The 22,141-nt window shown below is 39.0% G+C and overlaps 1 protein-coding gene across 3 annotated transcripts in view; it reads left to right on the top strand.

Moving 5' to 3' along the window:
• ASAH2 (N-acylsphingosine amidohydrolase 2) overlaps nucleotides 1–22,141 on the top strand; it is a 98,940-nt gene that overhangs the window by 22,853 nt on the left and 53,946 nt on the right. Inside the window, exons 3-8 of one of the 3 annotated variants that reach the window (XM_079138299.1) lie at nucleotides 375–404; nucleotides 7,681–7,796; nucleotides 10,464–10,570; nucleotides 10,704–10,835; nucleotides 13,450–13,628; nucleotides 15,539–15,688. In XM_079138299.1, coding sequence (XP_078994425.1) covers nucleotides 10,709–10,835; nucleotides 13,450–13,628; nucleotides 15,539–15,688 — 456 coding nt within the window. In that variant the 5' untranslated portion in view covers nucleotides 375–404; nucleotides 7,681–7,796; nucleotides 10,464–10,570; nucleotides 10,704–10,708. The remainder of the gene's footprint in view (nucleotides 1–374; nucleotides 405–7,680; nucleotides 7,797–10,463; nucleotides 10,571–10,703; nucleotides 10,836–13,449; nucleotides 13,629–15,538; nucleotides 15,689–22,141) is intronic. The other 2 variants (XM_079138297.1, XM_079138298.1) reach the window with 2 other exon arrangements.

The raw sequence follows: 22,141 nt of genomic DNA, 5'->3' as shown, positions 1-22,141 counted from the left end.
GATGAGTTGAAAATAGCAAAAGACATTACTCTCCCAAGGCAGAGTTTATCAAACTCTGATAGGGAGATTTTTGGAACCAAACATAAGGAACTTGCCAAGAAAATATAACTGCACTGTAGGATTTTAAATGCACAAACTTACCACTCTTGGGTATTCACCTTCAGCCTGGTTAATATGACTAATTGGTATTCCAATTTAAAATCAGCAAAGAACTTTTTAGATATATATTATCTATGGGATCTTTTAACGAAGATAAAGCCCTTGCTAATCTGTTTTTCTAATAAGGAAAGTAAAACTCAGAGGAATTGAAGAAATAAATCCTAAACTTTCCCATACCCTCAGGGTCTCTCATTATTATTTTCTTTTGCATAGAGGGCAAGACTTAATTTGGGGAGAAAAACTGGGTAACCCTGATGTAGTTTGCCCTGATATCTGAAAAATGTAGAAAGGTTGTTAACATCTTGTATCCTTTGCTGGAACATGGACTTTGTGAACTTCCTGGGGGAGGGAGATCAGTGTGCTCTTCCATCAGGCTCCATCTTCTTCTGTGCCCTTGTGCTGTGGTTGAAGCTGGGACTGTTCTCAGGGACTTGGGCTCCTCAGTTCATTGTGGCACATTCCTAATTACAACCTCAGTATATCATAGGCACATAGGACTTAAAGAAGAAACATTCACTCCAGCTTGAAACAGAAGGGACTTTCTTCTGCTTGTGGGCTGAGATCAAGGTTAAACTGAGGCAAATGAAAAAGTGAACTTACAGTAAACTGGTCAGGGACTGCTAAGGGATTCCATCCTCTGCAAAATGCATGAGATGATAATGTACTACTATGCCACCCTGTATACTTAAAACTAATTTCTTCTGGAACATAATGAAAAAATAGTGCCAGACTGCTCATCAATTTTAACTTTAAGAATGTTTCCAGAAACAGCAAGTATATGGAGTCCAATGCTTAGAATGCATACATTTTCCAAAGTGAGGTCCAATGATTACTTTTGTGAAAATTAGTGTAGACAGGTTCTCGGTTAAAAAAACAGAATCCATTCCTGGGAACTGGAAAAGAAAAGGATTTAGTAAAAGAAAGAGCTCTCAGAATCATTGGGAAGGCTGAAGACAGGGCTGAAAATAGGGACTAGGAACTGCTCCCTATTTTAAATTGCAGAACTGAGCTGCTCAGGCATAGCTGCCTCCATCAGTATGGAGTAAGGAAGCAGGATGCAGTGTCCGGAAGCAGACAGCAGGCAGTTTGCAGAGAGCCATGCTGCCAGGATCCAAGCCAATGAAATGGCTGTCCCTTGCCCTGCCTTTCTCTCCAATTGCTTCATTTCTGATTTGAAGACTCATGCTGGTGCATCTGGAAGGCAAAACCTAGAACATGTCTGGAAGTCTTGCAAATGGGGCCTACCTTCTACACAGTAGAATTCATAATGTGTGTGGGGTGAAGCACTGCATGGTATTTGTCACAGTGCTTTTAACCTGCCTCTCTTTTGTCAAGCAGCATATCAAAGAGCAAAACTTATTCCTTGTCTATTTGTCTTATCTGTTCTAACCATTTGTCCATCCATCCATCCATTCATCCGATCACTTCCCCCACCATCTATCCAATTTTTGAAGTTTTTGTACTGTTTCTTTTCTAAAAATCTGTTTTAGAATGCATCTCTGAACAATTAAAATTTCTTTTAAGAATAATCTCGATACCATTATTGCACTCACATTTTTAACAATAATCCCTTAATATTGACAAATATCTGGACAATATTCAAATTTCCCCAATTACCTCAGAACTTAAAAAAAAGACTTCTTTTGAACTGGGTTCCAAATAATGTTGGTTTGGGGCTTCCAACACACAGTTGGTTGATATGTCTATGAAGTCTCTTAATCTATAGCTTCCCTCTCCTGTCCTCTCTCTTCCTTTTACCACATATTCTTGTTCTTGTTCTTGCTGTTCTCCTCTCCCACAACCCAAATACTTCTTCCTGCTCCAACTCCTCCTCCTTCCTCTTCCTCTCCACTTCCATTTTGTTAAAGAAACCATCTTTGGGAGTTTCACCATCTGCATTTGGCTTACTGTATCACCATATTGTCCTCTGACATAGTCAGTTGTTCTTGTACATTTCCTACACCTAGGCACTTAGGTGTAGAGGCTGCTCTGATTTAGGTTTTGCTCTCTGATAAGAATTCTTGGGAGGTAAGGTTTTGTACTTCATTCAAACACTTTATCTCCTTATCAAGTCTGTCATTCCTTCCTCATTTATTAGCTGAAATACTTTGATAGTTAAGAAGCTGTCCCTCCTCAACTATTCAGCTTTCCAAAAGTACATTTTTACAGGAAAAGCAGAGTACATTTTGGTTTCATTCTTTTTTTTTTTTCTTTTTGGTACCAGGGATTGAACTTAGGAATACTTAACCACCGAGCAACATCCCCAGTCATTTTTTATTTTTAATTTTGAGATGGGAGTCTAAGTTGTTTAGGGACTACACAAATTTCTGGGGCTGGCCTTGAACTTGTGATCCTCCTGTCTCAGCCTCCCGAGCCACTGAGATTACAGGTCTGTGCCATCACACACAGCTATATTAATTGATTTCTTAATTTCCATCTCTCCTTGTTTTTTCTTTTCTACTGATTTTCAGAATAATGAATCGGTTCCCCAACATGTTTTGAACAGTAAGAGTTACTTTTGGAAGAACAAGCTCTAGGGTCTTATAGCACAGTGAAGGGATGAGAGTTCACAATAATCTATTATATATTTTATGAGTAACTAAAAGACAGGAGTTCTGAGGCTCCAAATACAAACTAATGATAAGGAGATGGAAATATTAAGTATTGATTTTATTTGTGTACATTGTGTATATTAATTGAATTAACACATTGTGTATCATAACTATATAAAATTGTCGATCTTTCTTGCTTTGCTCTCCTACACACTTGCTTACTTTCTCCTCCTTGCTTTTCCACTCTTTCTTGTGCACACCCTTTCTCTTTCCCTTTCTTTTCCTCTCATTTTCTCTCTTACCCTGCAGGGAGACACTCTGTTTGCTTAATAAACTCCCTTATGTGATTTCCCGGGTCTGGCGTGGTTTCCGTGGGATTCCTTACATTGGTGCTCTGACTTGGATGGGTCCTTCCACTGTCTCTTAAGCAAGTGGAACCCCATCTGACGCCCCAGTGATCCCCGGACATAGCCCCACCTTCCATTCACCTGGATGCTCAGCTTTTTGCATGCAACACCGGACTTGATTGTGGTTGCTGCTGCCCCACATGTTCACCATTTCTTCAATCTGGAAAGGCTGTTGTTTTCTATAAGCATTTTGACCACCCCACGTCATGCCAGTTTTGATCTTCCCTTAAAGCTAAAAGCTTCCGCTGTCAGAGACCAAGGGGGACTGGATGTACCCTTTGGCTGACTGAACGCCATGTGACTCTCACAGTCTTGGGGACTCTTCCTCCCTGCATGGCTGCCACTCCAGCTCTTCCCATGTGTGCTGGCGCATGCATTTCATGGCTTCAGATAGTTCCAGGTGGAATCTGCAACCTTTGAACTTCTATTGGTCGGAAGCAACACCAACCATGAGGCTTGTGCCAGGGAGTGGTTCCCTGTCTCTGTGCCTCCTGGGGCTTCTGATCTTGCTCCTTTGCCCACCCAGCCTGCGGCTGCAGTCCCCCGCCTAGGATTGCACACGGCACTATACATATGTCAGTGGCTATCTATCGCTCACCACCGTCCTGCAGTACCAGTGCCAGGAAGGATATGCTCTCTCCTTGGAGCAGCTGAAATCTCCTGCTGGTTTTCAGGATGGTCGTCTCCAGCTCCTCAATGTAAAGCTCTGTGCCTAAAACCAAAGACACTCAATGGAAAGCTATCCGTTGAGAAGGATCAGTATGTCAGCCCTGAAGCTGTCACCATCCAGTGTGACCCTGGCTACAGGATGATTGGCTCCCCGCGTATCTCTTGCTCAGAAAACAGATCTTGGAACCCGGCTGTGCCTAAGTGTGAAAGGGAAGCCCCTGAAGAGCGTGATATAGTGCTGGCAGGCAAAAACCTCTTACAGTGTCTCCCAAGCCCAAGGGACTCAAAAGTGGCCCTGGAGTTACATAAACTGTCTCTGGAGATTGAAAAACTTGAGCGAGAGAGAGACAAGGAGAGACACATTTAAATACAATACACCTCTTTTTCTATGAAGATAAAGGATTTGCTTTTCTGGACAGTTCTAGAAAGAAACTCTCAGTTTATCAACTCCATTTAAGCTTCGTCACTTATTGCAATAAACAACGTGGGTAAAACTTGTTCATATATACAGCAACCCTGGAATGTGGAACTATTGATAATTTATATCATTATCACTCTGCTTGCATTTTTACACTTCTGGATCTGGCAAGCCAGCTAAAATAAATAATCACATATAAAAAAAATAAAATTGTCATGTGTTAATCAAACATTTAAAAAATATTTAAGGAGACAGAGATTCTAACTACCCTGATTAGATCACTATATATTGTACATACATACTGAATCATCACTGTGTATGTCATAAATGTGTACAGTTAATATGTACAATTGATAATAAAAAGTATCATGATATCATGGATTTAAACACATTTAATTTGCTTCAACACATTGCATTTGTTTCTTTATATAGATGCTCTATTTAATCAGTCTTCAGTTATTTGGAATATCTTTAGTTCTCTTAAAAGTTCTAATAATCTTGATGATTTCCTTGATTTCTGGTATAATAAAATATTCCAGATTCAGTTCATGTAATTCCTGCCCTATAGCACCAAACCAGTTGTTTCTCCAAGGATCTCTGGTTCTTTTGAGCAAGAAATGATATTTAGAGATGACACTATGTGAAATAGTGTTTATTAAAAGTAATTCAATTTCCAATTATTATGAGTTAAAAAATAAAAAGTTGTGACCATTAATATGGAGTATATGAAATTATCACCATGCTTCTTAAGGCTCCAATCTGCTAGGTATAAGAAAAATACCAAAAAATTTGTGATGCTAGTGATTATCCATTAATGGTTTAGGAGTTAAGGTTTTGCAGAAATATTCTTCTAGCCTGAATACAGGTTTTCCCCAGTTGCCTTTACTTTATATGTGATAGTTCCTCCTCTGTGCTAGGGTGTTAAGAGACCAAGGACATGGTTTGCATCATCAGTTGCTAATGAGGAGTGGACATGTGAACTTTATATCCCCAGAGACTGCCATGCCATGACGGGGTCAAGGTGATGTATAGACAGTGAGAATTTGGTGAAGGGTAGCAGGTCTTGTCTAGGAGTCTGGAGATTCTTGTCTAGGAGTCTTGTCTAGAAAAATCATGCCTGAATCATACTCACTTTTAACTGTTTTGTTCTAAAGACCCCTTGATCTTTTTGTCTTTCCTCATCTGTAAAATGGGCAGACCTGTGTACATGAGTAAATGTGTTGAGGCATAGGGTAGAGAAAGACAGTTAACTTCGCCAACAAGATTAATGTGAGTCACTCAGATAGAAATACAATATATGCACAAGTTAAAATATTTACAGTGACTGCACCTTCATCTCACCCTAGGGTATGGGAGCTTGTTCCTGGCTATGGGAGCCAGCTGTTTTGATGGGCATAATGAATTCCCAGGGTCCAACATCTTTCCTCCTCTGTCATAGTTGGAATCTCCTTGATTCTCACTCTTTTATTGATCAGGTATGGGCCTTTAAATGTCGTTTGGAGAGGTTTATGTTATGCCATTATCAGATGATACCAGACCCTGGTTCGAAATGATCTTATCTGACTGGATTCTTGGTCACTAAATAGGACTCTGTGAGTGGGCCATAGCATGGCCCCTTTTTATGAAGAGGAAGAGGGCTGGAGTAGTCTGGAAGAGACCACAGGGCCAGAATGGAGGTCTCCCACCTCAAGGGAGATGGGCAGGAGAAGGAAATCCAGTGGCAGTTCACTAGGGCTATCTCTTGTTTTTATCTATCCAACATCTCTTTTACCTTGAGTTTTTGTTTTTGTTTTGAGAACTACCTTTCCCTCTTTGAGCATGGTCTTGTTAAGATTTCCATTTAAGTGTCTCCACAAAGAAAAGGGTCAGTATATGATCTGAGCTAGGCTAGTCAGATACTATCTTTCAGGAATCAAATCCTGAGGGGAGCAACAGAGACCTAAGTAGCTGGAAAACATCCATCTCAGTGGTGGTGATCCAGACAGATGGTCCCAGAGCTCCTGTTCTCTAGAACTGTAGAGCTGCCTGATTCCTGCCCTTATTAAATCTGGTCTTTAGCTTTTCTTGCTGCCTTCCAGTGAATTTACTTTTCTCTCTTCCTCTGCCCTCACCTTAAGATGTCTTGATTTGTTTTCTCTTGCTTATAACCCCAAATTCTAACACTAATAAAAAGAACAAACAAACCTTGTTTACTACCATGATTTAGACTATTTCCTTCTGTAGGAGCAGATAGGTATCTTTTACATGACTAAATGACCTATCTGAAGCCACTTATATCTCTAATATTTCTTTTGGAACTTTGGAGACCAGTCTATATATATTTTTTAACTCTGCAAAGAATTAAGTGGCCTACAAGCTACTTCCTGGACAATGTGGACTTACTAGGGAAAATCCTCAAAAACTAAGAACACTGTTTTCTTCTGAAATTGGTGTAAATATTACCATATATTTAAAACCCAAACAAACAAAAACGAGTAGGGGTGTTACCTATTTCTTGTTCTCTGTCTCTTGTGGGCCATTGGTTAACTTTATGTTGTTTTATATAATATGTTCTCCTTTGTGGAAAACACTAAGCTGCTAAAAGATGAAAACAAAGCCACCCAGAAAGAATTACCAGATAATTACTTTACAATATTTTACTATGCTTTCTTATATATGTGTTGTCTTTAGGAGCACAATTCACAAAAATGGGATCATACTGTAAATTTAACTAAATATTGAGTATTTTTATATCATTAATTTTTTTTTTTTTTTCAGTTCTGGGAATTGAACTCAGGAGTACTTGACCACTGAGCCACATGCCCAGCCCTATTTTGTATTTTATTTAGAGACAGGATCTCATTGAGTTTCTTAGTGCCTTGCTTTTTCTGAGGTTGGCTTTGAACTCATGAGCCTCCTGCCTCAGCTTCCTGAGCCGCTGGGATTATAGGCATGCACCACTGTGTCCAGCTATGTCATTAAATTTTCTGAGTATAATTTTACTGGCTGTATAGTATGCTAATCCTATTATTTATTATACATATTCTTAGTTAATCTACTACTTTGCATTTTCTTTAGAAACATCTAAAATTAAGATCACTTTTCTCTTCTGAAATTGGTGTAAATATTGCCATATATTTATATGTAAATATACCTGTAGTCCATGCTAATTCCGATATTCACAACCACTCCTTCTGATAGCTGGTTGAATGGCCAGTGGTAATTAGAGCAGGTGCCGTATTTTTATGATTGGATTGTGGTTGCAGGTATACCCAGAACTTGTCACACTGGAAGAATTATATAAAGGCCAAAACGACCTTAGCAACAGGGTCTTCTGTAACCTCTACCTCCAATAACAGGCTGTTCCAGGACAGTTTGCATACAAGCATTTTTTTATCAATATATGTTAATCTGATCCTTGTACTAAGTCCACAAAGGTATGCTAATGGCACTTTAACTCTCCTGCACTTCACGGCTGAACATCTTTCCTTGGTAGGTTTCGAAAAGTGTTGAGAAGTCCAAGTCCAGCAACCTACAAGGGAAAGAGGAACAAGATTCTGAGAGGTCATTGGATATACTGAGAACAAACAGTCTTTGGAGTAGTAAAATAAGGTAAGAATGATTGTTTCCATCTTGGAGAGGGAGGAAAGGAAGAATCATGAATTGTTCTATTGTTTTAGAGATCTTGAAAAATTCTAAAGCTTTACCTCATTTTCATAACTTTGGCAGGCCATTGTGCCAAATTGTTACTTATAACTGTCAACTTCTTGAAAAACAGGGAAAGGGGATTGGCATGTCTGGTCTCAAGTCAGGCATTAGTAAAATTTCCCTTTCAGTGATCAGAACTATCCTATGCATTTTGCAAACCCTGTGTTCCATCAAAGCATTTCTTTACAGATTCCTTAAGATGGTTTAGAAGAATCCATCATCACTCAGAGTGACTGTAGAACCTAAAAACTCACATAATGTGATGAGAAGAGATACAATATGGTGGCTAGAAATTGGATTCTGAAGTCTGATTGCAGAGTTGAGAAATTCTTCTCCTAATACTGAGCCTCAGTTTCCAACTCTCCAAATAGGGATATGAGACAATGTTGGCACCTATCTCATAGAGATTCTCTAAAAATAAGATCATATGTGCAAGCAATACTTCTTTTGTTCCTCGGGGTATAGAAAGTGTTCAGAATGGTAGCATTTATCATTAGGTTTCAAAACAGAGAACACTGTGCTTCTCCCTGTCCTAAAAGGGTCTTTATAGGAAGCTGGTGCTGCAGGCCTATTAGATTGCCAGGTGGGAACTTCAGAACACATTTTCTTAACCCATGCTTGAAGAAACCTGAGCAGTGATATGGAACTCCCAGGACTTGATCCTCACAATGAGCAACTTGTGGCTAAGATGTTGCCACCCCATGCACTGTGAAATGGTAAGAAGCTGATGCATTCAGTGTGGCCCAGACAAGTTCTGGTTTTGATTTGAGTGAGATGACAAGAAAAAGACTGCATTTATGGTTTATCTGTAAAGATATAGCTTATATTTATAAACCTGAAATTTCACGTTTTCTTTTAATGTAGTTCGTAAAATACAGTAGTAGCTGGTGTTCCTACAGGTGGGACATGCGCTCTCCAGTCTGCTAACCCTGTATAGGATACAGAATAAATGGAAATCATTTTGAAATCTGGAATCATTTAAGATGTAATCATGGGCTCAACTCCTCAAGGTATATTTGCATTCTGAAGGCAGATGAGGCATCTGCCTTAATGTTCAGATTTTAATCATCAATGAGAAATACACAGTGTTCACTCAAATGTTGATTTTCCTAAAGGTGGTGGTAAAGTCAGCCACAGTGGTTTAACAAGAATGTTAATGTGTTGGCAGTGATTCTTGCAGCTAAACAGAGTGGTGAAACATGAGGTAGATAAGTCATTCAAGTCCAAGTAAAAGGCAGAAATTCAAATGCAAAATCAGCTGCCATTGTTGTCTTATGTAGAAGGTCAGCAGTGGTAATCAGTTCAACAGAACAAAACTGGCCAAACAAACAAATATATATATACATATATATACATGTTATGTGTTGTCATATAGCACCTCTGTTTGGTAAACAGGTTCCTACCACATGACTACACTTACATAGATAATCTGTCTGTTGATGCTCTGGGGTTGGGATGTTCAATTGTCAATCATCTTGGCATATAGGAAGGCTCATAGAAAACAAAGCCTTGAGCATGAACTATGCATAATGAATCTCACTCAAATTGAAACCAAAGCTTGTCTGGGCCACACTGAATGCATCAGCTTCTTACCATTTCACAATGCATGGGGTGGCAACATCTTAGCCACAAGTTGCTCATTGTGAGGATCAGTCCTGGGAGTTCCATATCACTGCTCAGGTTTCTTCAAGCATGGGTTAAGAAAATGTGTTCTGAAGTTCCCACCTGGCAATCTAATAGGCCTGCAGCACCAGCATCCTATAAAGACACTTTTAAGACAGGGAGAAGCACAGTGTTCTCTGTTTTGAAACCTAATGATAAATGCTACCATTCTGAACACTTTCTATACCCCGAGGAACAAAAGAAGTATTGCTTGCACATATGATCTTATTTTTAGAGAATCTCTATGAGATCGGTGCCAACATTGTCTCATATCCCTATTTGGAGAGTTGGAAACTGAGGCTCAGTATTAGGAGAAGAATTTCTCAACTCTGCAATCAGACTTCAGAATCCAATTTCTAGCCACCATATTGTATCTCTTCTCATCACATTATGTGAGTTTTTAGGTTCTACAGTCACTCTGAGTGATGATGGATTCTTCTAAACCATCTTAAGGAATCTGTAAAGAAATGCTTTGATGGAACACAGGGTTTGCAAAATGCATGGGATAGTTCTGATCACTGAAAGGGAAATTTTACTAATGTCTGACTTGAGACCAGACATGCCAATCTCCTTCCCCATGTCCTTTTCTCACAAGGTAATAGTTGAAATTCAGAACATAGAGTTTAAATGCCAAAGTTATAGGTTTTGCTCCCAACTGGATAAAATAATTCTCTAACTGGAGAAGATAATTTTACTTAGTCCAAGGCCACAGAGTACATCCTAAATTCCAAGTACAAGCAGTATGTACATGTCAGTCATCCTTACTGATAGAGGCATTTCCAGCCCAGACCTATGTACAGACTCATAGATAACATCATTGCAGTAAATGAAAGCAGTGTGATATAGCCAAGGAATGCAAATAGATTTTATCTCAGCTGTCAGTGCCAAGTCTTGAGTGGTATATTCCAGGAGAAACATGGTGTTGAGAAGCATTTGAATGCCATATCTAAGCTTTTTGAAAACACTATTGTAACTGATTGTTCTTGTCTGCCATGGTCTGGTCTATGGGAGCCGTGGTAAGTATGCTCTGTGCTTGCCATAGTCAAGATGAAAGAGTTAAGATGTTTTAGCCTTGGGAAGCTCGAAGCATATGAATCTTAACCTGTGATTCTGTCATTTTATTCCTCTCCCATTTCTGCATTGCCTCAGGAGAAATGGCCAAGCGGACCTTCTCCACCTTGGAGACATTCCTGATTTTCCTTCTTGTAATGATGACTGCCATCACAGTGGCCCTTCTCAGTCTCTTGTTTATCACCAGTGGGACCATTGAAAACCACAAAGGCAAGTGGCATGGGCCTTCTTAGATGCTGTTCCTAGGTCTTGATTACGGGGGGATACCAAGGTGAGAAATAGTATCTGCTGATAGTTCCATGTGTGCTTTAGGGAGATGGGATGACCCTTTCATTTACATTAATTATCCTTCCTGCATTGATAGCAGTTTTTATCAAATTTACCTTTGTCCCCAAAAGATCCAGTTAACAGATACATGAACATATTTGCCTTTAGCTTTTCCATTAATCTATTCCCAGTTCAAGATTCTTCAAAGCCCAGCAATGTCAGCTTTTATCCCAAGCTTCTAATCTTTCTGCCTCCTTATTGGCAACAATTTTTTCCTGGAAACAACAAAACAAAACAAAACAAAAAGAAAGACCCCTGAATGTCAGTCCGTGAAAAGTCTTAGGCCAATCAAGTTCTGCAACCAACTTTGAGTGGAGAGGCAGACCAGAGTAGGGTCAGTACAATTCTGATGAAGGGGATCCACAGTTTGTTGTGCTTTTTGTCATGATATGGCACAGTCTTAGATTTCCTGTGTTCTCAAAAAAAGCTGGAAATTGAGATTTTTAGATGTCTCTGATTATTTTGTGCATATGATATTGGAAACAAATTGAATTTTTGACAACTATATAAAACTATGTAGGCTACATTTATAGGCAGGGGAACCTGGGCTTTCATGTTTGGAAATATATCTGTTAACTGAGTAGAGCAATGTGGGGAGGAAGGATTCCATGCTTTGGCCAAAGTAAAGAGAGGGCTGTCTCCGGGCAAAAAAGACAAGTAGATGTCATGTTTCACTTCCACTTTCCCTTCTGTGGCCTCTTCTCTTTTCTAGAGCATTCTCTATTATGTCCTGGTACTTTGAATTCCCTGTGGGTTCAGAGAAACAGATATTCTCTATTTTAGCAGCGGCCAGAGCCGGATCTTGTACTGCTAGAAATGAGAGGATCCTCAGGATTTATTTAGTTGTAGCTCTTAAAATTACAGAATCAGAAGGTGGAGAGTCAGGGAGGTTAATAATAATCGTTGTTACTATGTATTGAATAGTTTTTTTGTATGGAGCAGCACAGTGAAGATTCCACATAATTTTCTCATTGAATTCTCACAAATCTCCTATAAAGGTCAGTGCTCATCTTAATGCCATTTTACATAAGGGGAAACTGAGCTGCCCTGATTGCAAAGAACTTGCCCTTGACTATGTGCGAGGCTTGGCTTTAGTAGGTATCACCTTTCTATGTTGGTAAAAGCAAAAACAAAAACACTGCTTCACTCCTTGCAATATTTTGATATGTGTGCTTGAGGATGAAATACCATAGATTCTAACTTCACCTAGGATTTGTTTCCAAGAGCATAAGATTCTGAGTAAGAGAATCTAGCTTGGACACCTGATTCATCACATGTTCACTGTGCAATCTTGGTGAAGTCACTGCTCCTAATTTCAGTTTTCTTATCTGTAACCCTGAAGAAGTTGGATTTGGTGATCTATGACTGTTTTTAGCTAAAAGAAATTCTGGAATCCCAAAATATGTCAGCTATAAATCTCTGGCCTAAGAACTTTCTGGCCACAAATACTTTGTGACACCAACAATTGTGACCTTGGCTATCCCTTGGCTATTGTCTGGGGGGTGTGAACAAAAAAAAAAAAATGTATATATAAAATGTTTAAATATGTAAGGAAAATCAAAGCTATCTACCAGCTGTTGCTCTAAATTTCAAAAATGTATTAACATAGTTATTGTTCAAAACAACCCTAGGAAGAGGATATTATTATAGTCTATGTTATGTAGATGAGAAAATTGAAGTGAAAGGAGTTAAGCAATGTGTTCAGTTAGTAATTGGCAGAGTCAGGTTTCAAAACCAGGCAGTTGGTTTCTGGAACCTGCCTCTTAATCTCTGTGTCATTCTGGCTCCCTTGATATTCATGTGTGCTTGTGTTTTAGAAATATAGTATTTCTAATTACATTAATATAGTATATATGTGGATAAATACACATAGATATGAGAATAATTACAATAGGTAGAACTATGTCACCAAGTGTACAGAATCTGGGTTGCATTAATAAAAGGCTTAGAAAGGGCAAGGGGGACCAGGGCAGGTAGACACAGCTGGATGGCACCCTGGAGAAGAGGAGCTGAGCTAGATCTAGGTGTGATGGAACTGGATCTGTTCTGAAAGGAGCAATGGAGACAAGTTTGTAGCAAGGAAAGGAGTGAGAGGTCTGAATGGATAGATGGAAGAAAACAAAACAAAACAAAAACCCAGAGGCAGGATTTAGCAAATCATGTGAGAGGAACCCGGTTCCTGTTTTGTTTGGCTGGAACATAAATGCAGGAAAAGTGAGTGAAGTAGACGAGCCAGACAAGGAAAGGCTCACAAGGAGAAGCCGAAGGGCAGTTCAGAGGCCCTGACTGTTAGTCTGAAACATTGCTACTTCCCCCCAAAACAGATGTTGCTTAGAATTATGATTTCAGTTTCCTATGTTGTTTCTCATGGTGTATCTTAATGTATAAAAGAATATACAAAGATTTTTCCTTGGTGAACTGAACTTATGTGTTCTAATGGATACAAACAAAAAAATGGACTGAAATGTTGTTTCTCCAATATCTTACTCTATTTTAGATTCAGGAGACCATGGTTTTCCTACCACCCAAAGCACTCCAGCCATGCAGGGCCACATAACCACGCAAGTCTCTCCAGGTACTTGCACCCCAGAGCCGCCTCTATTTCAGAACTTCAGTGGCTACTATATTGGTGTTGGGCGAGCTGACTGCACAGGACAAGTAGCAGATATCAATTTGGTAGGTTAATGGTGGGCTCCTTAGGGAGTCTGTGAAACAAGTAATTTTATTATTTTGCATTCTACATTCATTCCTATTTATTATGTCATTTGTTATTGTCTTCTAGCCTTCCCATTGACTTTGCTGTTGTCTAGAAATATCCTATAAAGAAGAGGACATTTTTATTCAATCACAATTTCTTTGTAAAGTCAATTGATCAGTTTTATGAGTTTAACTGGTTTCACTTGGAAAACGCAGGCAACCGTAATGGGAACTTTACAGTTCGTACTTAGTATTAGTGAACATCACGTAAGCCAAATGAAACACTTCTATGGGTCAGTAGTGGCCTATTGACTGCTAGCATGCATTTTCTTGGCTAGGGTTGTGGAAGTACCTATTTATGTCAGTGCTTCCCTAAGAAACTAGAGCATGAATATGTCTGATGGGATTTGCTTCCTGTTACCAAGTAATTTTATATTCTAAGAATTATTCCCAGCTGTCTCTTCTGAAAAGTGACTTGGAATGTGAACCCTAAGTGAACACTCTCACGAGGGGTCATTCTGAAAGTAGGGGTATAGTCTTTACAGGTAGGTTTTATGAATAGTGACAAAAGGGATAGGTGCCTGTAATCTGACTTGGCTTAGTTTAGGGAGAGATAGCATGATAAAAGCCAGGGTGAATTACCTCAGTAAAGATTACTTAATTGTAATGATACCATTTTCTTTTTTCTTTTTTTGTAATTTAAAAAATGTGTTCTAATTGGTTATACATGACAGTAGAATACATTTCACACATTGTACAAAAATGGAGCATAACTTCTCATTCCTCTGGCTGTATGTGGTGCTGAGTCACACTAGTAGTGTAATCATACATGTATATAGGATAATAATGTCTGTCTCCTTCTACAGTCCTTCTCACCTTCCCCACCCCACCCCTTCCCACCCTCCCCTCTGCAGGATCCAAAGTTCCTTCATTCTTTGCTACCCCCTCACCCCCCACTATGAATCAGCATCTGCTTATCAGATAAAACATTTGACTTTGGTTTTTGGACATTGGCTTATTTTACTTAGCATGATATTCTCTATTTCCATCAGTTTATCTGCAAATGCCATAATTTCATTCTTCTTTACAACTAATATTCCATATTCCATTGTGTATATGTACCATAGTTTCTTTATCCATTCATCTGTTGGAGGGCATCTAGGTTGGTTCCATAGTTTGGTTATTGTCAATTGAGATGCTATAAACATTGATGTGGCTGCATCACAGTAGTATGCTGATTTTAATTTCTTTGGGTAAAAACTGAGGAGTGAAGAGCTGGGTCAAATGGTTGTTCCATTGCAAGTTTTCTGAGGAATATCCATACTGCTTTCCATAGTTCTTGCACCAATCTGCAGTCCCACCAGCAATGTATGAGTGTACCTTTTCCCCCACATCCATTTTCTTCAAAGGAAAAAAAAAAAAATCACATACCAAACAACCAGTGTGACCCAGGCTCCTATCTTCAGGATGTTCCTGAACAGTGTAGGGTAGAGATACAGGAAATGTTTCCTTCTTTAGTACCTTAAGCAGACAGACAAAAAACTTCAATTTTAAAGAACAGAATGGCCTCCAAAGGGTCTCCAGTGTAGAAGTGGAATTCCTGAGCCACACCAGCTCTTTCATTGACATATTACAGTGAGTGTTTTCTGCCTGTCTGATCAATACATTGCCTTTTCATTTGAACATAAAGTTAAAGCCATTATTATGATTTTGGTTTTATTATTTATTTATGTTCTTGAAAACAAATTAGTTATCTCACCCAGAGCTATGGGTTCATGTGGCTTTCATTTTTTGTCTTTCTGAAAGAGTCTATTCTTGTATGTTTGTGCCATCTTTCCATTTGTAGGGGAGTAAGCTAGAGTGGTTCTCACTCCTCTCTTTCTCTTTAGATGGGCTATGGGAAATCTGGCCAGAATGCTCGGGGCATCCTCACGAGGCTGTATAGTCGTGCATTCATCATGGCGGAACCCACTGGGTCAAACCGAGTAGTGTTTGTCAGTGTCGACATAGGCATGGTATCCCAACGACTCAGGCTGGAGGTAGGTAACTGAGGGCCAAAAGAAATGATGTGATTTAAAGGAAGTCTGGGTGAACAAAACATGATGGAGTAAGCACTCCTGGTTTCTCCCAGAGTGAGCCTCTACCTTCAATATAAGCTCTTGTCTAGCATACCTTTGTACAGGAATGATTCTCATCATTGCAGTCTAAGTAATCTTGATCAAAACTCATTTTACGTTCTGCAGATGGCTCATCATTATGAATGTTAATGTTTTTGAAAGCTTGTTATATTCCAGGTGACCTTCACATATATTCTCTCACTAAATCATTCCTTGTTAGAAGTTTGAGAGCATCAATTCATCACTTCTCTTTCAAGTTCTCAATTGAGAAGAGATGCAAAGAGTCAAATGAGAATTAAGAGGTAACATTGAAATGAGGTTGGCTACAAGTTGGTAACTGTAGAAACTGGGTGATAGGCACAGGGTGTTCATTGCATTATTTTGGTCATTTTGTATGACTTTGGAAATTTATGTGACAAACATTTTAAAGGAATATAACATCAACTTTCTTTATCTTTAAACTGTATTGTATAGAATATGGAAGACTTTTCTTTGATTTTCCCCCAATTTAGACCTTGTTACCCACCTGTGGGGACAGTTAAGCTTAGCAAAAAGATACATGGAGGGTCCTGGGCTGTCTGAGGCATATAAGGATTAGAGAAAGAGAAGGAGAGGGAGGAGGAGAGAGGGAGAGAGGAAGACAAGGAGGGAAGGAAAAAGAGGGGTCAGAATAGAATGAGAGCTGAGGAGTTCCAGTTCTACCTCTTGAAGCAAATTTTCAAGCCTTTGACCCAGTTAAGTTTTCTGCATAAGATCAGGTCACAACGATCTAGTCACATCTGTTCACAGAGTCATGAATGCAAGGAAGAGGAGGATCTGGAGGCTGGCCAGAATAATGACTGTAAATGTCAGTCATGCAGTGTCGCATTCTGTGAGTCCCACCTGTGAAACACTTTGCTATTCTGGCTGTGTGAAGAGGCCAGCGAAGGGGTGGAGAGATGGTCTGAAGGCATTGCTCCAATATCACCTTCCCTTGGGAGTGGGGTGGAAGCCTCTCCCATATGTGGAAACAGGAGAGGGGATTGAGTATTTTCCTCCCTCCTATACTTAACAAAAAACAGTGGTATGAATCTACATTGTGCACAACCATAGAAACAAAATGATGTACCCCATTTGTATGAATCAAAATGCAATCTGTAAAAAATAGAAAACAAACAAGCAAAAAACACTCTAAGGTGGCTTTGCTGTATCCCCATTTTATGGATAAGATAACTAAGTCTTAAAGAAGGTAAGTAACTTTCCAAAATTCAGACAGTTAGCAAATATGGAAGCTGGGTTCTGAACACATGTGTGCCTAATTCCAGAGCCCATGTCCCCCTCCCATCCCCACCTATGGAGTTGCCTCTTAACCTCTTTGGGGAAGAGGAATAGGGGATGCCGATCACCTAGGCCTTTCCTAAAGAGAAATCAGCTCAATTTAGGTTATAGGAGAGGAAAGTCATGGAGAATTGACTTTCCTGATTTCAAGAGAGGGTTTGTGACTCAACAGGGAAACCAGGTCAGGCTTCCCTTTCCTGAGACCCCTCCTCTAATTGATAGGTGAGAGGCTACCTGCCAGAGTGCCAAGAGCGCCTATAGGCTGTCCCAGACTATTCACATCCATCACCCATTCATCAACCTATCAACCTACCAGCCCACCCATTTATCCATTCAGTCAACATCCATACACCCATTCCATCCATCCATTCATCTGCCATCATTCATTCTTCCATCCATCCACTCATCCATGTTCTTAAGAGACATTATTATTTTAGAGGAAGAAATATGTTGACCACCTGCTTTTTGTAAGCACTTTGCTGGTGACTACAGGGGACACAGTTAAGTGAGTCATACTCCATGTCCCCTATGAAGTCACCGTCTAATCGGAGCATTGAAGGAAGAGTTGTTTCAGTAACACACATTATTCTCTGGAGTAAAGTACGCTGGCATATTATTTATTGATCACTGTGTAATGATTTATCCTAAAGCATAGCAATTTCAAACAACATTTATTATCCTATTTGGTCTGCGGGTCAGGAGTTCAGGACTGGCTTGGCTCTGTGGTTCTGGCTTAGGTTCTCTTACATCACGATTATGGCAAAGAATGTGGACTTTATAAGGCTCAACTTGGGCTTCGAGATCTCATTGCAAGATGGTTCACTCTTGTGGTTGTTGGCAGAAAGCCTCAGGTTCCTCACTCCATATTCTGATGGATTCCTTTGGAGGGAGCATCCCAAGAGAAAGAACAAGGAGGAATCCACAGTACCTTTTATAACCATGTTTTAGAAGTTATACACCGTTACTTTCACCCTATGCTATTAAACAAGTCACTAAATCTAGTTCATACTTATAGGTAGGAAAATTAAGCTTTAACTCTTACAGGAAATATTGAAGCATTTGTAGAATATATATAGTATTTTAAGATCAGTTCAAAAGGATTCAGGAAATGTTGATTATGAAAATGTTTTCATAGTGGAAATGACATTTAAGTGAGCAGAATTTTAAATGTTTAAAATGAGAGATGAGAGATAACATGGAAGGATCAGCATGAACAGAGAGAGTTGAAAGGGAGAGACAGAGACTCTGCTGAGAGAACAGAAGAATTCTGTTAGGACACATGGAGTCAGGTGTTGAAGATATATCTGGAAGGTGTGTTGGCCTTAATTGTGGAGGGTCTAGAATTCCAGGTTGTTTTTAATTCTAGGGTTATGTGGAGTCTTAGAAAACTTTTGAATGGTAATATACACACAATTTTGGTTTAGGATGATTAATCAAACAGTAATGTTTGATACAGATTGGAATAAAGTGGAACTAGAGCAAATTAACAGATTTTTAAAAATATATATATTTAGTTAAAGATGAACACAATACATTTATTTATTTATTTATTTTTATGTGGTGCCGAGGATCAAACCCAGTGTCTCACATGTGCTAGGCAAGCACTCTACCACTGAGCGCCAGTCCCAGTCCAGCAGATTTTTAATATTGAGATTTTATTGGTAAGAGTCCAGTTAGGAAAACAGTATCATACTAGGTATTTAAAACAGAGGGCATTTAATACAGTGGAATTTTATAAGGTATTGGAAGACTGAAAGAGAAAGAAAGAGAAACTAAAGTCAAAGAAGATTTTTTAAACATTGCCTGACATTTCCCCTATATCATTTGAAGTTGGCACAAAGATCTTAAACCAGTGAGATGGCGGTGAGATTTCATGTTGGTAAGGGATGAAATTAAATCCTAATGAGATTTGAGGATGAATAGACATAAAAACTAAAACATACTAGTCATGATGAGCCAGGTACTGTTCTAAGTTCCAACCTTACATTTTTATATATGGATACATATGTGTGTATGAATATAATAAATTTATAAGTATATACGTGTATATGCATACATATATATGTATGTGAAGAGTATTTTAACATGGAACAAAGTTTGTAAATGTAAACTTGTTTTATCCTCTAAGCAACTCTATGGGAAGGTGCTGATGTTAAGTCCTTAGGCAGACCGGGAAACTGGGATTTGAACTTTAGACATTTTGGTGCCAGAGTCCATGATTATTACCATTATACTATACTTCTTTTCTAAGCAACCAAAGAAAACAGAAGAGTAAAAAAGTATACTTTGGGGCTGGAGTGGGAAGGGGAGAGGGGTTTAATGTGTTGGTTTGTAGATGAGGTCATGTCAATAGTGGGTACCATGTGACCATTCCTTCCTATTTTTACTTTCCTATGCAATCTGAAACCCAGCGGGAAGGCCTTTAAATAAACCAACTTAGTTATTCCATGTTAACTCAAAGCAAGGTGTGAAAAATAAAATTACCTATTTAAGTACAATTAAGCTTGTCTTTAGCACCTGGTTTTAGGTAGATTCTCTGTCTCAGTTTTTAAGACTGATGACATTTCCAGCACGAATGAAGATTAGAGAGGATCTCTGAGCAGTGAAGCAGGGTAGGAAAACAGAATGACATTCTAACGGTCTATATCATGCTCCCAAGAGTATCTGCAATAGGAATGGAATGGAAGTAGAAGACAGAAAAGTCAGCTACATACATTAACCTAACTGCATTGTTCTATGTTAAAATACCTTTTATTTCAAGAAAAGGCTTTTTGCAGGCATGATTATTGTATTATTATTTAATATGTTTTATTTTCCCCAGAAGTCTCATGTGTCTGGCTTCCTTATCAGAGATTATGGTTTAGGAAAAGGTGTCTGCAGTTGTGGGTGTGCTATTTGTAGCTTTTTTGTTCTAAAATTCAAGATTTATCTTGTGTGTGTGTGTGTGTGTGAAACTGGGAATAGAACCCTGGGCTTCACACATGCTAGGCAGGTGCTCTACTACCAAGCCACATCCCCAGCCCTCATAATTACTATCTTTTTAAAAGCTTGATTCTTAAAAAGAAATGAATTAATAACATTTAATTCTAAAATTCCAATGTTATAGTACTTAGGAATAAAATGAGTGGGGTTATGGAACTTTAAAGTTGACTTGCAGTTCTATTTTCCTATTACATTCCTGTCTTGGTGCAGAATTTTAAGAATGTCAGACTTTGACTGTAGTTCAAAGTGTGGTTGTGTCCCTTCATCTTCTACTTCTCTTCTCCTCACAGACTTTTTTCTTCGTAGTGTGGTAGTTACTGTGTAGAAGGATATGTGGAAGTGATGAGGAGTTGAGGCTGGACTTATGGTGAAACAGAAGGAATACAAACATCGGGATGGTGGATGAGGACTACTTGGTCAGAGGGACGTTAGTTATGCTCTGTCATATTTCCTTTCCATATTTGTTTCAAGTTTCGTATTGCTTATGTGGCTGTGATAACCAAACAATTGGTCTTTGGGTCACGGACAGGTTAATGAGGCAAGATAGTGTGCAAAATCTTCTTTATGTTTTAATGACCATGTGGCTGGAATAAGTGATATCACTCTTCTACTGAGGCAGAAGTTGAATGGATGTCTTTATCTGTGTTAAATATGCAGTGTATAAGCTGCTACTTCCCTGTGGAATAGTGGTGTTCTGGAAGTGGATTGCACCAGCTCATGTAAGCTTGTTGTTAAATATTAAGGGATGTTGTGGGTTGGTTGTTAAACTTTTGATAGCTTTAAAAATTGACCATGGTGGAAGCATTTACATCACAGGAATTGGCAAACAATATATGAGGGCTTCCCCCACCCCTAGAGAGATGGTTCATCAGACACTCTATGCCATACTCAAGGTAAGCATTGCTAACGTTTGTTTTGGGTTTGACGCTTTTGCTGGATCCTTTTCATATTCTTCACAAAGAAGCCACAATAAAACCAAATTTCACATTGTAGCTGTTTAAAGCACAATCAGAAGTAGGTACTTAGCAACATCACTAATTTTCTGTTTTCTTGTTGCATGTGCTCCATACAAAGACACTAGTCATGCAGTTGCATATTAATTGTTGACTAATTCAGTGAACATTTACCAAGAATCTTTATCTTAATTATCTATTGCTGAACAACAAATCATCCAAAAACATAGTGGCTTAAAGCAATAATTGTCATGTATAACCACAGAGGGATTATGTGGCTTAGAAATCTCAGAGTGGCTGAGTTTGAGCACCTCTGACTTGTGTTAGAGCAGAAGTCGCACATCATTATTTCTGTGTCATGGGGTGGTACACAGATGTTGACTGAGGTTGCAGTTGTTTGGAGACTTGACTGAGGTTGACAAAATCTTCTAGCAAGTAATTCTGGGAAGATGGTTCCTCTCCATGTGGACCTTTCACAAGATTACTGGGCTGTCCTTATATCACACTGGATGACTTGCCTTAGACCAACAGATGTAACAGTCTGTGTCAGAGATGATGAATTCTTCATCTTGGAAAGTGAGGCAGTGAAGTAGCTAAGAGGCCTCGCAAAGCCTCTTTACTCTGCCTGTAAGGCTTCCATGCTGGATATTGCATGGCCAGCTTCTCTCCTTAGGTAAGCCTCTGCTAAAGAGCATCCCTCTTCAGATAGGTTTTTCCTCACTAACTATCTTTTCCCTCAGCAATGTTTCTTTTTATAGCTTTTGTCATTGTATGTCATACTGGTACATATTCATTTTCTTGTACATTATCTTTCTCCTTCATTAGAGTAAAAACATCCTCAAGGTAGGAACTTGCCATATTCCATGTGCTTAGAGCAGGTGCCTGAATGTTAATACTATGTGTTGAATGGTTACTGGTTTAAGAATACTGGCTCGGTAGACTGAGATCTGGAGTCTGATTCTTCTACACTCTGGATTGCAAATTAACTTCTGGAAGGCAGCTCTGCTCACTGCTATGCCACTAATGAATTATTCAACTTCTGTACACTTCAATGTTCTGAGTTAAAAAATGAGATTAACAATACCTACTTCTTGGGATTGTTCTAAATATTTTTAAAGGACAT

Source organism: Sciurus vulgaris (assembly GCF_902686455.1).
Source record: "Sciurus vulgaris genome assembly, chromosome: 4".
Taxonomy (NCBI): Eukaryota; Metazoa; Chordata; class Mammalia; order Rodentia; family Sciuridae; genus Sciurus; species Sciurus vulgaris.
The sequence above is the reverse complement of the archived record's forward strand: the minus strand, read 5'-3'. Positions and strand labels throughout refer to the sequence as shown.